Source organism: Osmerus eperlanus, chromosome 7 (genome assembly GCF_963692335.1).
Source record: "Osmerus eperlanus chromosome 7, fOsmEpe2.1, whole genome shotgun sequence".
Classification (NCBI taxonomy): Eukaryota; Metazoa; Chordata; class Actinopteri; order Osmeriformes; family Osmeridae; genus Osmerus; species Osmerus eperlanus.
Genome location: NC_085024.1, coordinates 14193621 through 14207237, shown reverse-complemented (window position 1 = coordinate 14207237; position 13617 = coordinate 14193621). Strand labels below are relative to the sequence as shown.

Genomic DNA, 13617 nt, shown 5'->3' with positions numbered 1-13617 from the left:
TAAATAATGTCATCCAGCGACCCAGACACCCCCCCACCACCACCACCACCACCAGGCCAGAAAGCCCCCCCCCGCAGGCCACACCACCCTGTCAAGCTGAATACTCACTTGTCCTCTCTGGGCACAAAGGAAACAGGAGCAGACAAGACAAGTTACCAGCCTGGCCAGTGACACACAGGTCAGCACTGAGCAGTCACGACCAGTGAAGGACAGATTAGTAGCTTCAGAGTAGCAGAGAGAAGTGAGGGACTTCATCTACTTATAAAGGTGTGTGATAGTGTTTGAGAGAGGGAGTTAGTTTATATTACGTGAGTGTGAGTGTTTGAGAGGGGGAGTTGGGCTATATAACGTGAGTGTGAGTGTTTGAGAGGGGGAGTTGGGCTACTACGATATGTGTCTGAGAAAGCTACTAAGGAGAGTCAGGGGTTGCTGGGCATGTGCAGGTCAGCGTGTGAGCTAGCTCAGCGTGTGAGCTGGGCATGCGCAGGTCAGCGTGTGAGTGATTGATGTGAGTGAGGAGGGCTACTCACGGCTTCTTCCCCTCCAGGGTGTTGAGGTGTGTTTCCAGGGACTCCAGCAGACTCTCCGGCGCCTGCAGGATGAGAGAGGGGGGGTGGGGGGGGAGGGGTTACTATGGGCAGTGTTGGTGGCATCAGCCTATACTGGCTGGGGCAGACAGGGCAGAACGTAAAACACACACACACACACTGGTCAGAAAGTGGCAGTAAACAGACACACAGGCGACGGATATAAGACATAACGTACATTCAGGTGATTTACAGGGGTCCCATGCAAAGACTGAATGAACATGCTCCGGCTACCCACAATGCACTGCAGCAGGCTAGACAGACCTAAAGCCCATCGTTGTTACACATGCAGGCAGGACACACACACACCTGCTGATGGCAGTCATACACACACATCTACCATGCTGGAGAATCATGTCACTCTTATATAGAACAGCTAAATCAATCTCCCTCGTCCTTCTATCCCCCTCTCCTCTCCTCCCTTCTCTCCTGCTCCACTTCCCAGGTCTGCGTCCTCCGACAGCCTCTCCACTTCCTCGGCTTCTGAGCAATGAAGCCTGACGCATTACACCGATAGCAGCTGTAATAGCTGTAATAGCTATAATACTTCTATCAGCTGTAATAAGACACTGGGGCACCCAGAGTCTGATGAACCTGTCTCCTGAGACAAGGAGGGAGGCGGGGGCATGATCTCCAGAAGAGACCTGAGAGCAGGCAGTCGGGGAGATTGTACACATGACCACTGCTTTCTCGGTCGGAACTCAGATAAGACCAGAAGCCCCGATGTCCGGACCGGTGCCAGCCAGAGATTGATGCTGACTCTGGTCAGCTTACAGGAGAAAACAAGAGGGGTTAAGCTTTGTAGAACAGACAGGCATCAGTGTGACTTACAGCAACATTCCAGTGCACCAAGACTCCGACCAAGAGCTAGACTGTGCTCTGGTTTCAAAAGCAAGTGCTGAGACTCAGGTCCGCTCAGGCCCATCCAGTCCTGCATCTGAGACTGTGCGCTCAGCTCAGCCCAGATCTACTGTGCTGCACTTTGCTGTGCTGTGTGTGCAGCTCAATGCTATTCTCTCCTGTGCGCTTGGCTCTATGAAGCTAGCTAGCTCTGTGCACTACACGCTACTCACACTCTCAGCCTGCACGATGCTGCGGCACCGCTGCAAGAGACAAGGCACAGGGTCTGTCAATCACCAGGGAACCACCGCTCATTGGCGGCATGGAGGACGGGATAGGTCCATGGGTCACGCCCCTTCCATGACAACCTCACCAATGAGAACCCCTCAAGTCACATGTGAATGAACATAGATAGTGATTGGCCAGGGATGGCAGCTAAATTACAACAAGCAGGCGACTAGAGTGACGCCTCCAGAGAACAGGATTCTGGGAGTTGTAGTTCCATGAATCGAAACACCCATGCAACACTGAATAAATCGCCACAACACTGGCATGCGCAGTTAGTCCTAAGCGTGTGTTAGTATCGATAGAGAGACAGCGTAGGGAGAGTCGCCAAGGAGAGCGGAGAGGCTGAGACGGTCGTACCTGAGTCAACTCCGGGATGTCGTTCTTGTCGATCCCCACTTGCTGTGAAAGAGAAGGACTGAGGTTCAGCAGGAGCGCGCGTACAGGACTGAAGAGCTCAACCGGTGGGTCGGCAGTGTGGTGTGTGCGGCGGGCGCTGTACCTCAGCGATCTTGAAGAACTCAGACACCCGGGTCATCCTGGTGAGGAATCTCTTGTAGATCTCCAGGCCGTCTTTACACTGGCCTCGCTTCATCTGGAAGAACTTCTCTGTAGGGCCCACGGATGTTGCAAGTCACACACAGAAAGAGAGGGAGAGACAGAGCGGGAGACAGAGGAAAGAGAGAGACGCGTGAGAAAGAGAGACAGGAGAGCGGGCGAGAGAGGAGAGAGACAAAGAAAGAGAGAGAGAGAGGTCAAGGTGAGAGATCAAAAAAGATTAACCAATAGATAGAGGATAGGGAGAGACAGAGGCAACCATGACCTAGAAGGTTGATGATGCCGTCGTTGTAGCAGGCGTATAACTTGATCAGGTCCTTGAAGAGGAGCAGGAAGCAGGCTTGAATCACGCCATTGGTCAGCTCATTGGGATGGACCTATCAGACAGGAGCAGGACAGATGATCAAAAACGTCATTGAAAGTTAGTTTGTTAGTTAATTTGTTGGCTTGTTCGTTAGCTGGTTAGTTACCTCAAACTCCAGCAGAGCATCTATCTGGCTCTGTAAGATGGGCATCCCTTTCAACAACTTATCTACTGACATGGTCCTCATCACTCCATCAGACCTAATAGAGAGAGAGAGAGAGAGATAAAGAGAGAGGGGATAAAGAGAGAGGGAATGAGGTCTAGGAGTAAGAACATTGATGTCTCTTCTGGAACACTAACGGTCCAAAATGATGTTTCTACCACACAGATAGTAAAGGCTTCTAGCAGGCGATCAGCCAAGCAGGCCAGGCACAGGCATGGCCCTCTCTCTGACTGGAGCTCGCTGACTCATTCCTACTGACAGACAGGACCCCTGACTCAGAAAGGTGGCTTAGATGATGCCTGTTGTTCTTCTGGGGGAGGGTGGCAGGATCAGTCGGAGGGGTCGGGGGGGGGGGGGGGGGGGCGTCAGTCTACTGCAGTGCACTGATGTGGACCTCACTGTTAGACACGGCTGAAAATCTCAACAGAGAATCAGTTTAGCTGGATTTTTGCAGGATGGAGAGAGATTGAACGAGAGACATGGAGGGAGGGAGAGAGAGATGGAGAGAGAGAGAAAAAGAGATCAATGGAGAGGGACATGGAGCGATGGAGAAAAAGATGGAGAGATGGTGCAATAAGAGTTGGTGCGATGGACAGAAAGAGACTGTCGAACGCCCCTGAAGGAGCCTTCGTTTTGATGGACTTTGGAGAAACAATTTTGAAAAAAAAAAAAAGAATAATGCTTAATAATGAAAAGTGTGCATTTTGGCAAATGTGTTTGACTTTGTGCATACATATATCCAAGTTGTGCATTAAAAAGTTGTAGATGCTTGCATACATATATAAAGGTTTTGCAATTTTAAGTTTGGTGTTTTCAAGAGGAGTTTTGACCTCTAGCATACGCATGTGTTTTATTAGAAAGAATGTGCATTGGCAAATGTTTTTTAAGAAAGTGCTTGCATAATATTTTAAAGAATGTTAAGAAATAGCTGGAAAATGTTTTAGAACCTTTTTTACCTTTTTTGAATTTTAAAAACTTTGTAGATGTGCATCTTAAAATGGATATGTAGTATTGCTAATGTGTAAAAGTTTAAGACAGAGTGTTTCAGATGCAGAGGATGTGGTTAGGAAATGCTTGAATAGATGAAACCACATTTAACTTTTTGGAGAATACAGGAAACGTGTAGACCGATACCTGCGTCATGTATGGCCCAAAGTCTAGACAGGGCCATCACGTGTTAAAAGATATAAGAATGAAAGTTGGGGGTGGAGAGAAGGCTCTGTGTTGTACTTCGTGAGTCGGGTAGTCAAGGTTTTTTTCCTGAGCCTGTTTTTGTAGAGTGTCCACCTGTGCCTATTTCAGAAAAGAGCTTCTTTTTTGTCAGTTGTACTGCTGTTTTACTAGTGACCCAGGGTCCGCGTTTTCCTATTTTTTTTGTCGTGCCTTAATAAAGGAGGTTTAGCTTACCTTTTTCTTTTCCTTTTTACACTTTTGTTTCTGTTCCAATAATCTGCCAATAAAAATTTGAAAAGACAGTCGTTGCCCTACCGCCCATTTGTGCGCCCCTCGCTCGAGACCAAGCGATCCACTCAGCGCCCCACACCGATGCTCAGGTGAGTTCCCCGGGAATCGCGACCAGTCATTTAGGCACGAAAACTGCCCAGCTGGTGTTTACGCGAAACAGGGTCTTGAAGTGTTCATCTGCTCAGACACATATACTCTCTCGATAGGTGCGGTGTTGCGTCTCACAGATAAACTAACGGGGGGAATAAGGGCGGACGAGGGCCCTTGAACGTTTTTGTTATCGGGTGGGAAGGGCGTTGTAACCGGGAGCAAAACGTAGCCATAGGAATAAGTGATCGATAAATTATGATGTTTTGCCCAAAAAAGGGCCTATAAACGTTTGCTGCTATAAAAGATCCCTCCAGGTTTGCGTTAGGAGGCCCCGGTGAGCGTCTGTGACATCGTGGTTTGGTTGGGTGCGGAGATTCCTTGCCGGGAGGGAGGGAGCCTCAGACTAACTCGTAGCCAAGCGTGTGTTCTCCGCACACGTAGCCTATGCAAATTCGTGAGACCCCGGGCGTGAGTTGGGTGGCGTAGCGAGGCGTAACAATATATTTGTTGCCGGGGGACCAGCACCCTGGTCAGCGTCCTCGAGTCCCCACACGATCGTTCGACAAGACAGAGAGATGAACAGAGAAAGATGGAAAGATGGATGGATGGAGAGATGGAAAGAGATAGAGACAGAGAGGTAAAGACAGAGAGAGAGAGAGAGAGAGAGAGAGAGAGAGAGAGAGACGGAGAGGCCTCACCCCTTCTTCACTCGTCCGAAGTCAAAGGACATTTGTCTGTAGGCGAAGGCCTTCTCGTTCAGATAGCGGCTGTAACGCCTGATAAACGTAGACATGTCGTAGCCTGGGGAGGAAATCACACACACACACGTGTCACCCTTGCATGTTGTTCTACAGTGGCCTGTTTATGTCTCTGTGGGATGCCATATTAATCACCACGGAGACCGTTTTTAATCGCCACGGATGACAGTTTGACTCTACATCAGAGAGGTTGGGAAAATGGGGAGAGATCGGTGGTGGGGGGTGGGGTGAAGAGGAGAGAAGTGGGAGTGCGAGGTGTGAGAGGGGAAGGGGAAGGCAGGTGGGGGGACAGGGTAGGAGAGCATGCAAGGTGGGGGAGAAAGGAAGGGCGGGTGATGGTAGAGGAGGTGGGGGGTCAGGACAGGGGACAGGAGTAACTAGGAGGGGGGTCAGGACAGGGGACAGGAGTCACTAGGAGGGGGGTCAGGACAGGGGACAGGAGTCACTAGGAGGGGGGTCAGGACAGGGGACAGGAGGGGGGTCAGGACAGTGGACACTAGGAGGGGGGCTCAGGACAGGGGACAGGAGGGAGGTCAGGACAGGGGACAGGAGGGGGGTCAGGACAGGGGACAGGAGTCACTAGGAGGGGGGTCAGGACAGGGGACAGGAGGGGGGTCAGGACAGTGGACACTAGGAGGGGGGCTCAGGACAGGGGACAGGAGGGAGGTCAGGACAGGGGACAGGAGGGGGGTCAGGACAGGGGACAGGAGTCACTAGGAGGGGGGTCAGGACAGGGGACAGGAGGGGGGTCAGGACATGGGACAGGAGTCTCTCCTCACCGTGGGAGCCGGTCTTGTCCAGGAAGTTGCTGAGGTTGAAGAGGGTGTTCCTGGAGGCCAGGAACTGGACGAACCTCTGAGGAGACAGGAAGCAGCACCTTCCAATCAGCAACACACACACACAGTACTCTCTTTCTCTCTCTACACACACAAACACACACAGTACTCTCTTTCTCTCTCTACACACACAAACACACAAACACACACACACAGTACTCTCTTTCTCTCTCTACACACACAAACACACACAGTACTCTCTTTCTCTCTCTACACACACAAACACACAAACACACACACACACACGCAGTACTCTCTTTCTCTCTCTACACACACAAACACACACAGTACTCTCTTTCTCTCTCTACACACACAAACACACAAACACACACACACGCAGTACTCTCTTTCTCTCTCTACACACACAAACACACACAGTACTCTCTTTCTCTCTCTACACACACAAACACACACACACATACACACAGTACCCTCTTTCTCTCTCTACACACACACATATACATAGATACCATGGCTTAAAATATCCTCAGGTGTATTTCACTTGCCCCTTTAGGAGCTTTACTGGCTGCCTTCCAAATCAAAGTAGGACTTTTATGAGGTGAGGAGAGGAGATCCTCTCTAGAGAAAGGAAGTAGACCACTCGCTCCCTCCCTCCATCCCTTCCTCCTCCTCTACTTCCTCCATCCCTTTCTCCTCATCCTTCCTCCTTCTCATAGACAGTGAGCTTAGAAACCATCTACCCAGTCTCACAGGAGACACACCTGTCTTCACACACACACGCACGCACACACACATGCACACATGCACATGACCACATAACCATCAAGAAACACACTCTCTCCAGCTAAGCCCCCAGTGAGTAGATTCACTGGGGGGGGGGGCACATCCTCCACCCCACTGCAATCTCTCTGCAGACTCTCTGTGTAATGACGGTATCTTCTTATCACAGCATCACACGCACACACATCTCACTACATCTTCTTCTTCATTATTTTGATGTTTCCATCCTCCCCATTTCTCTCTCTCTCTCTCTCTCTCTCTCTCTCTCTCTCTCTCTCTCTCTCTCTCTCTCTCTCTCTCTCTCTCTCTCTCTCTCTCTCTCTCTCTCTCTCTCTGTCTGTCTGCCATCTGTCTGTCTTCCACCTGTTGTCTGGGTGGCCATGCAGTGGTTCGTCAGGATGTGACAGTCAGCTGGATCCACCAGCTGAACATCTGCCTCTCTCTCTGTTGCCTTCAGCTGACCCCCGTGACATAACACTGAATGAATGAATGAGTGCCTACATGAATGCATGCACGAACTGTGCTGTGAGTTAGATATGGACAGAAGACAGTCGCATCTCCACCAAACTGTTCACTGTCTACATTTTAGTACTGGTGCTGAACTGAACCCCGTTCACATTTAAACTGTGACAGATAAGGGTGCTGTCCCTGGTGCTGAGGGGCCTGAACGAACAGCTTCACACACGTTTACTTTTGTCTTTGATCTCCTTGAACACAAATGAAAGAATACATGTTTGAATAACTGAATCAACAAACTGTTGCTGAAGCGTAACTTGTCATCTTCAAACAAGCTCTTGTTTGTATGTGTCTGTGCATGTGCGTGTGTGTGTGTGTGTGTCGTGTGTGTCTGTTGTGTGTGTGTCATGTGTTTGTCTGTTGTGTGTGTGTGTCATGTGTGTGTCTGTTGTGTGTGTATCTTGTGTGTGTCTGTTGTGTGTGTGTATCATGTATGTGTCTGTTGTGTGTGCGTGTTTGCGTGTGTGTGTGACCTCACCTCGTTTCCGTGCACCATGAGGTGGTGAGTGGTGACCAGGGCCTTGAACACTACCACCCAGCTGGCGTTGCCCGCGCGCTCAAATAGTGTGTCTGCCATCTGGGGCACGTTCACGTTGGTCTCCTGGGTCGCCTGGATCAGGTCTGCAACAACGCACACACACACAGGTTACCAACAGGCTGAAGCAGGTAGTCAGACAGAGATGGAGACAGAGAGGAAGAAAGAGAAAGACAGAATCAGGGTTGGGGCTCTGTCCAGCACAACACTGCTAGAACTAACAGGCATGAGTCTGTGTATGCCTGTGTGAGTGATTGTGTGTGTCTGAGTATGTCATTCACAAGACACAGGTAGGTTTTTCATCAACTTCTGTATCCTAGTGCAAGGTTCTGTGTTCTCTCTCACATACATACATACATACACACACACACAGCCCCTCTGCTCTATTTTTGACATCACATCACCGCAGGCATACTGGTGAAGTGGAGCGAGTGGAGAGGGGCATTGTGGGTCTGACATCACGCTATCACATCCTCCTGTTTGTGACTGGCCAATGGGAGGAGGGGGAGGAGACAGAGGGGAGGCTGACTGTATCAAATGTATGTAGTAGAATAAGAGAAGAGAAGAGACAGGATAAGAGTGTGTGTGTGTGTGTGTGTGTGTGTTTGTGTGTGTGTGTGTGTGTGTCATATCGAAAACACTCACATTTCAACAGTTACCGATCATTACAAGGAAGTGATAGCAGATACAGTACAGCAACAATAATCCTTCTGGTTGGACCAGACACCACACACACAGACACACACAGGATGTCACACAAGGTATTTTACATAGATGTCGATGGAGTACAAATGAAGTTGTGCCAAGTCTGTTTCCTAGGCAACTGGCATTCTCATATTTCCTCCCGACATGAAGGATGCTAGAGACCCCTCATCACTGTACTCGGCTGGTCGCCAGGACTACCAGCATCCCGGTGCAACTGTCTCTGGGCCAGGGCAAGCAACACATGACCAGCAAGGGAATGCTCTACCACACCCAGGGTCATGGTATCCTGTTCTGATACTGCTTTTTTTTCAGCTGATCAGAGACAGACAGACATACGATTGACAGACAGACAGACAGACAGACTGACAGACAGACAGACTGGCAGGGAGGAGGCAGGCAGGCAGGCAGGCAGGCAGGCAGGCAGGTACAAAGGCAGACAGACAAATAGACAGACATATACGCAAGTAGATAGAGAGACCGAAAGGCAGGCAGCCAGATACTGGGAACGAACGCCAGCCAGGAAGTGAGGCTGTTTCAGAATCAAAATCAGAATGAGATGTATTCGCCATGAAAGTTTGCACAGACAAAGAATTTGCTTTGGCAGGAAGGTGCATACAATAAACATATAGGGACCTAAAATTTAAATATGTGGACTATCTATACTAAGGGTACATAAACTAGCCGTACTAAGTGGAATTAGAATTAAATTAATTCACTGCACATGAATGGTCCATAAAGCAGCAGGATATTTATAGTCCCTCCCCCTGGAGCAGGGCACTGGGAGCATTACCCAGAAAGCACTGCTGGCTGGCCAGACCAGCACCAGACCAGGGGAAGTGGGGAGAGGAGGTCCTGCTTGCTGTCTGGCTTGCTAAGACTAAACCCAAGTTGCACCTCCCTCAGTCTTCCCCAGCTCCCTGTGTAACCCACTTTCGTTCTCCCATGGGAAAGAGGGTTCCTCCCGGCATGCTTCCTCCTTGGCTGCTCGATCCGGTCAGAAACAGGCAGCAAACAGAAAGCGGCCACACCTGCATTCCTGCAGTACTGCAACTCTGCCTAGCTAGGAGCCAGCTTGGCAGGAGGATATACTGTACACATACTGTACGTTCTCGGGCACACATTCAGAGTGGCAGACTCAAGGACACACTGACCTCCTAAGAAGGACGATAGGAGGGGAGGGATGGTGGGGGCGTGTCCAGGCACACCGAGAGGGGGAGGAGTCGGAGCAGTCATTTGCATGGTGACCAGGACGTGTGGAGCGTGTTTCCAGTCCCTTCCAACTCAATGAGAGGCAGCAGCCACTTCCTATGACATCATCACTGCAGCACGAGAGCAGCCAACTTGCCAGGACCCTCTTCCTGGTTCTCTTACCCTCTCCCCCTCCACCCTCTTTCTCTCTCTCTCTCTCTCTCTCTCTCCTTCCCCTTCCTGCCCCTCTCCCTCTCTCTCTCCTCTGTGTCTCTCCTTTACTGCAGCACTGCCTGCCTAGCACTGCATGAGTCTAGAGGCTGGGAGTGGGATGGAGAGAGGGATAAAGGGACGGATGTAGGGAGGGGGAAACAAATAGAGTGGAACGGAGAGAGAGAGAGTGTGTGTGTGTGAGAGAGAGAGAGACTTAAAACAGCACGTAAAAGGGTTAGGGTTACACGTAGAAAAGCATTGGAAAGTTGGGATGGATATTCTCCCTTTTATGTCTCTATCCCATTCTCACTCTCTGTCTCTCTCACTCTCTCTCACACACACACACACACACACACGTACACACAGCAACATACATTTCTCAATGTCATACTCTCTTCATTCTGGTAATCCACTCCCTCTTTAAACAGGCCTTTGTCTATTTGTGTGTGTGTCTGAGTGTGTGTGTGTTTGTGTGTCTAAGTGTGTGTGTGCGCGCGCCCATGTGTGTGTGTATGAGAGAGAGCACGAAAGGGGACATTGTGTGTGGTAAGGAGGGCCTCCATTAGCCAGCTGACAGGACTTGAGGGAGGAAGCAGCTCTGATCTCTATAATCTGGGAAGCTTCAGCCAGACAGCATCTGGCTCTGGGCCAGCTCTCATACTGCTGAATTGTACTGCTGCTACCCATATGACACACACACACACACAGAGACACACGACACACACGACCCAGCACCAGACAGCCTGCAGTCTAGCAGCACAGGGGTGTGAACCCAGAGGAGGTGAGTCAGTGTGTTTGTAGCAGCCCAGACTGGAGGACTAAACACTGCTGTTTATCTGGGACTTCTCCACGCCTCTTCTCACCTCCCCTACCTCTCCCTCCATCTCTCTCATCTCCTTCACCTCTCCCTCCCTCCATCTATCTCACCTCCTCTACCCCTCCCTCCATGTCCCCATCCTCCACCTCTCCCTCCCTCCCTCCCCCCTCCATCTTTCTCACCTCTTCTACCTCTGCCCCCATGCACCTCTCTGCCCTCCTCTACCTCTCTGCCCTCCCCACCTCCTCCTGCCCCCTCCTACATCCTTCCTCCTACATCCTTCCTCCTACATCCTTTTTCATCTCCTTCTGGGAAACGGGTACGCTGGAATGGCTGCCGATGTGGGTGAACAGCGAGGGTGATCACTAATGCACACATACTGTAGGCCCAACCCACTCCATGAACACATGAATATGGATGAGGTGCGTGTATGTATCCAAATCTTGTTTTCCTTTTCATGACTCATTACTGCTGCGCAAATACCAATAATATGGCATTGCTTGGTGATTGTGTGTATGTGTGTTTGTGTGACACATAGCACTCTGCCCTATCTCTGTCTGTTACTCCCTCTTTTCCTCGATCTCTCCATCTCGTTGTCTATTTTTCTCAATGTCACCCCTTTAACCCTCTTCATCTCTTCATCCCTCTGTACCTCTCTGCCTAGCTAGCTCACCATCACACACCCCATTCCCATAGTAACGGTGTGTGTGTCTCCCCTGTGTGCCTCGGGGAGACCGTGTGAGTGTGAGAGCCAGAGAGAAAGAGAGTGAGACAGAGAGAAAGAGAGAGAGAAAGAGACAGTAAGAAAGAGAGAGCCTTGAGTCTTGGTGTAAGGATTGGCTGATCAGGATATTCAGTCCTGGTATCTCACTGGTACCTATAATTGGTGGTAGTGTTTGAGTGTGTAAGTGTGTGTATGGATGTGGACATGTGGCCATGGATGTAGTTGCCACAAGACCTACAGCAAACAGGGGGGGTGAGGGAGGGGGCACATCGACACAACAGTCATCAGGCAATAAGAGCACTTGACTGCTGAGTGGGCGCTTTCTGAGACGTCAAAAGATTGCTGACACACCATTGGCAGAGCCGGCCTTTGGCTCAATCAGGGAGCAATGATGAAGAGCAGTTGATAAAAATCAGCTTCAATCTGAACCCCAGAACCTGCCACTGCTTAAAGACATGTCCCAGATGGTCTGAGGACCCTATAAACTCTGACAACACAAACACAAACATGCACACACACACACGCGCACGCACGCACACACACACACACACACACACACACACACGCACACACACACACACACACATACACAAGCACATGCTTCTTCTGCCACACAGCATCAGAGTTCTATGAAATGGGTCTGGTCTGTGTCTGGGACCTACATCTCTCTCTGGGGAATTGTGTTTGGTGATGAGGAGAGAGAGAGAGACAGGTTCTGCTGGAAATGAGGTATCTGTTGGTCCACTGTCTGGACACAGCAGGTGCTAGGATGGGTCACTTGTTATCACATACTGGCCGACTGGTCTCAATACCCTGTATAGAACCTGCCAGATAATGGTCCTCGGGAATTAGTGACAGCACTTGGAACTTTTTCAATTATATATGGCCTTTCACTGGAGCTGGATCCAGATAGAGATAGAAAGAGAGAGAGCGAGAGAGAGAGAGAGAGAGAGAGAGAGAGAGAGAGAGAGAGAGAGAGAGAGAGAGAGAGAGAGAGAGAGAGAGAGAGAGAGAGAGAGAAATGTGGGTGGAGGTGTCATGGCCTAGCACGCATACACTCAGGACGCCAGATGAGGGGATACTCACATTCCAAGTGCTTCTTCTTCGGCGCTGTCTGTTCATGAGTGGTCGATTTGCAGACAGCACGAGCCACCTCGGAGCCCGTCAGGCTGTACTGCGCCGCGGCGATACGGTCCGTGAGCGTCTGCCCCGACATCTTCCCTTCACGGTGTCAAATCCCGAGAATCAAATGTCAGATGATCGTCCCCCCCCCAAAAGACTCTCCAGTCCCCGCTGATAGAATCCCCGCTGATAGAATGTTCCAGACGACCACTTCTACAAATCCACTCTGGACACACTACGTGATGGTCAGAAACAAATAATGTTCTCTATTCAAAGCATGGAATTGCAATGGCAGGTTGATGACGAGTGCACTGACACGAATAAATGCAAGCAGTTAAAGCTGCACCTTCTCTACTTTATCTCCAGTGAGATTCGCCGATTATAACTGTAGCACATACCAGTGTGTCAGACAGGCCTGGTCACTAGCTATGGGCTAATTATACAGCTCATACAATAAAAATTGAAATTGTGTCGAACTCGATATTCATTTAAATATAGTTCAGTGTGATTCCTTGAGTATTTATAATATTGGGTTTAGTCATAACATTTATTATTTCCCCCCCCAGAAGGATAGAGTCATTTATATTGCTTACAGTAACGCGTTAGTCACAGCCTTATAAAATGACTACTCGTTGTAAAAGATGCTCGTCGCGTCCTCGTCCTCCTCTCTCCTCCAGCTCTCGGATTAGTCCTCACAGCGACCCTGAAATTCAACGGAGGCGTTGTTTCTTGCTCAGTCGGTACCCGGTATCATCTCCATCCAGAGCCGCGTCCAAATGCGCCCCCGTTATCCCCGTGCCACCGATGACCACCGGCGATGCTTCAAACGGAGAAGGTAGATGGTGGTGCTATCAGCAGATTGGCATTCGCTAGTGTATTTATTTATTTATCATCACACTTACTCCTCCCACTGAGTCAGGTGACACGTCACTCAGCACAGCAGCATCCCCCTCCCGCTCCGCTACTACACGGATTAAAGGGGAGGACGGCAGCCAACCAGGCTGCGGATACGTGCTCACACGCGCAGGGGTAGCCTCACTGCCGGGGGAAGTGCTGGGGATATCACCTTCACGATGAGGCATCTTCACATTTAGGTAGCCCACGAAGCCTG

General features: G+C 50.1%; 1 protein-coding gene across 2 annotated transcripts; it reads right to left on the bottom strand.

Annotated features, from left to right (window-relative positions):
* Positions 1 to 462: 462 nt before the first annotated feature.
* Positions 463 to 13375, bottom strand: LOC134023176 (clathrin coat assembly protein AP180-like). 2 transcript variants are annotated; one of them, XM_062465062.1, is made up of 10 exons: positions 13100 to 13375; positions 12471 to 12741; positions 7681 to 7823; positions 5889 to 5964; positions 5050 to 5152; positions 2741 to 2834; positions 2536 to 2647; positions 2215 to 2321; positions 2073 to 2114; positions 463 to 592 (listed from the first exon to the last, which is right to left on the bottom strand). In XM_062465062.1, the coding sequence occupies exons 2-10, from the start codon at positions 12598 to 12600 to the stop codon at positions 527 to 529; spliced, it is 873 nt and encodes a 290-aa protein (XP_062321046.1). In that variant the 5' UTR covers positions 12601 to 12741; positions 13100 to 13375; the 3' UTR covers positions 463 to 526. The 2 variants fall into 2 exon arrangements, with proteins under 2 accessions (XP_062321046.1, XP_062321047.1); XM_062465063.1 differs by having other exon boundaries at positions 12471 to 12605.
* Between the last annotated feature and the right edge of the window lie 242 nt (positions 13376 to 13617).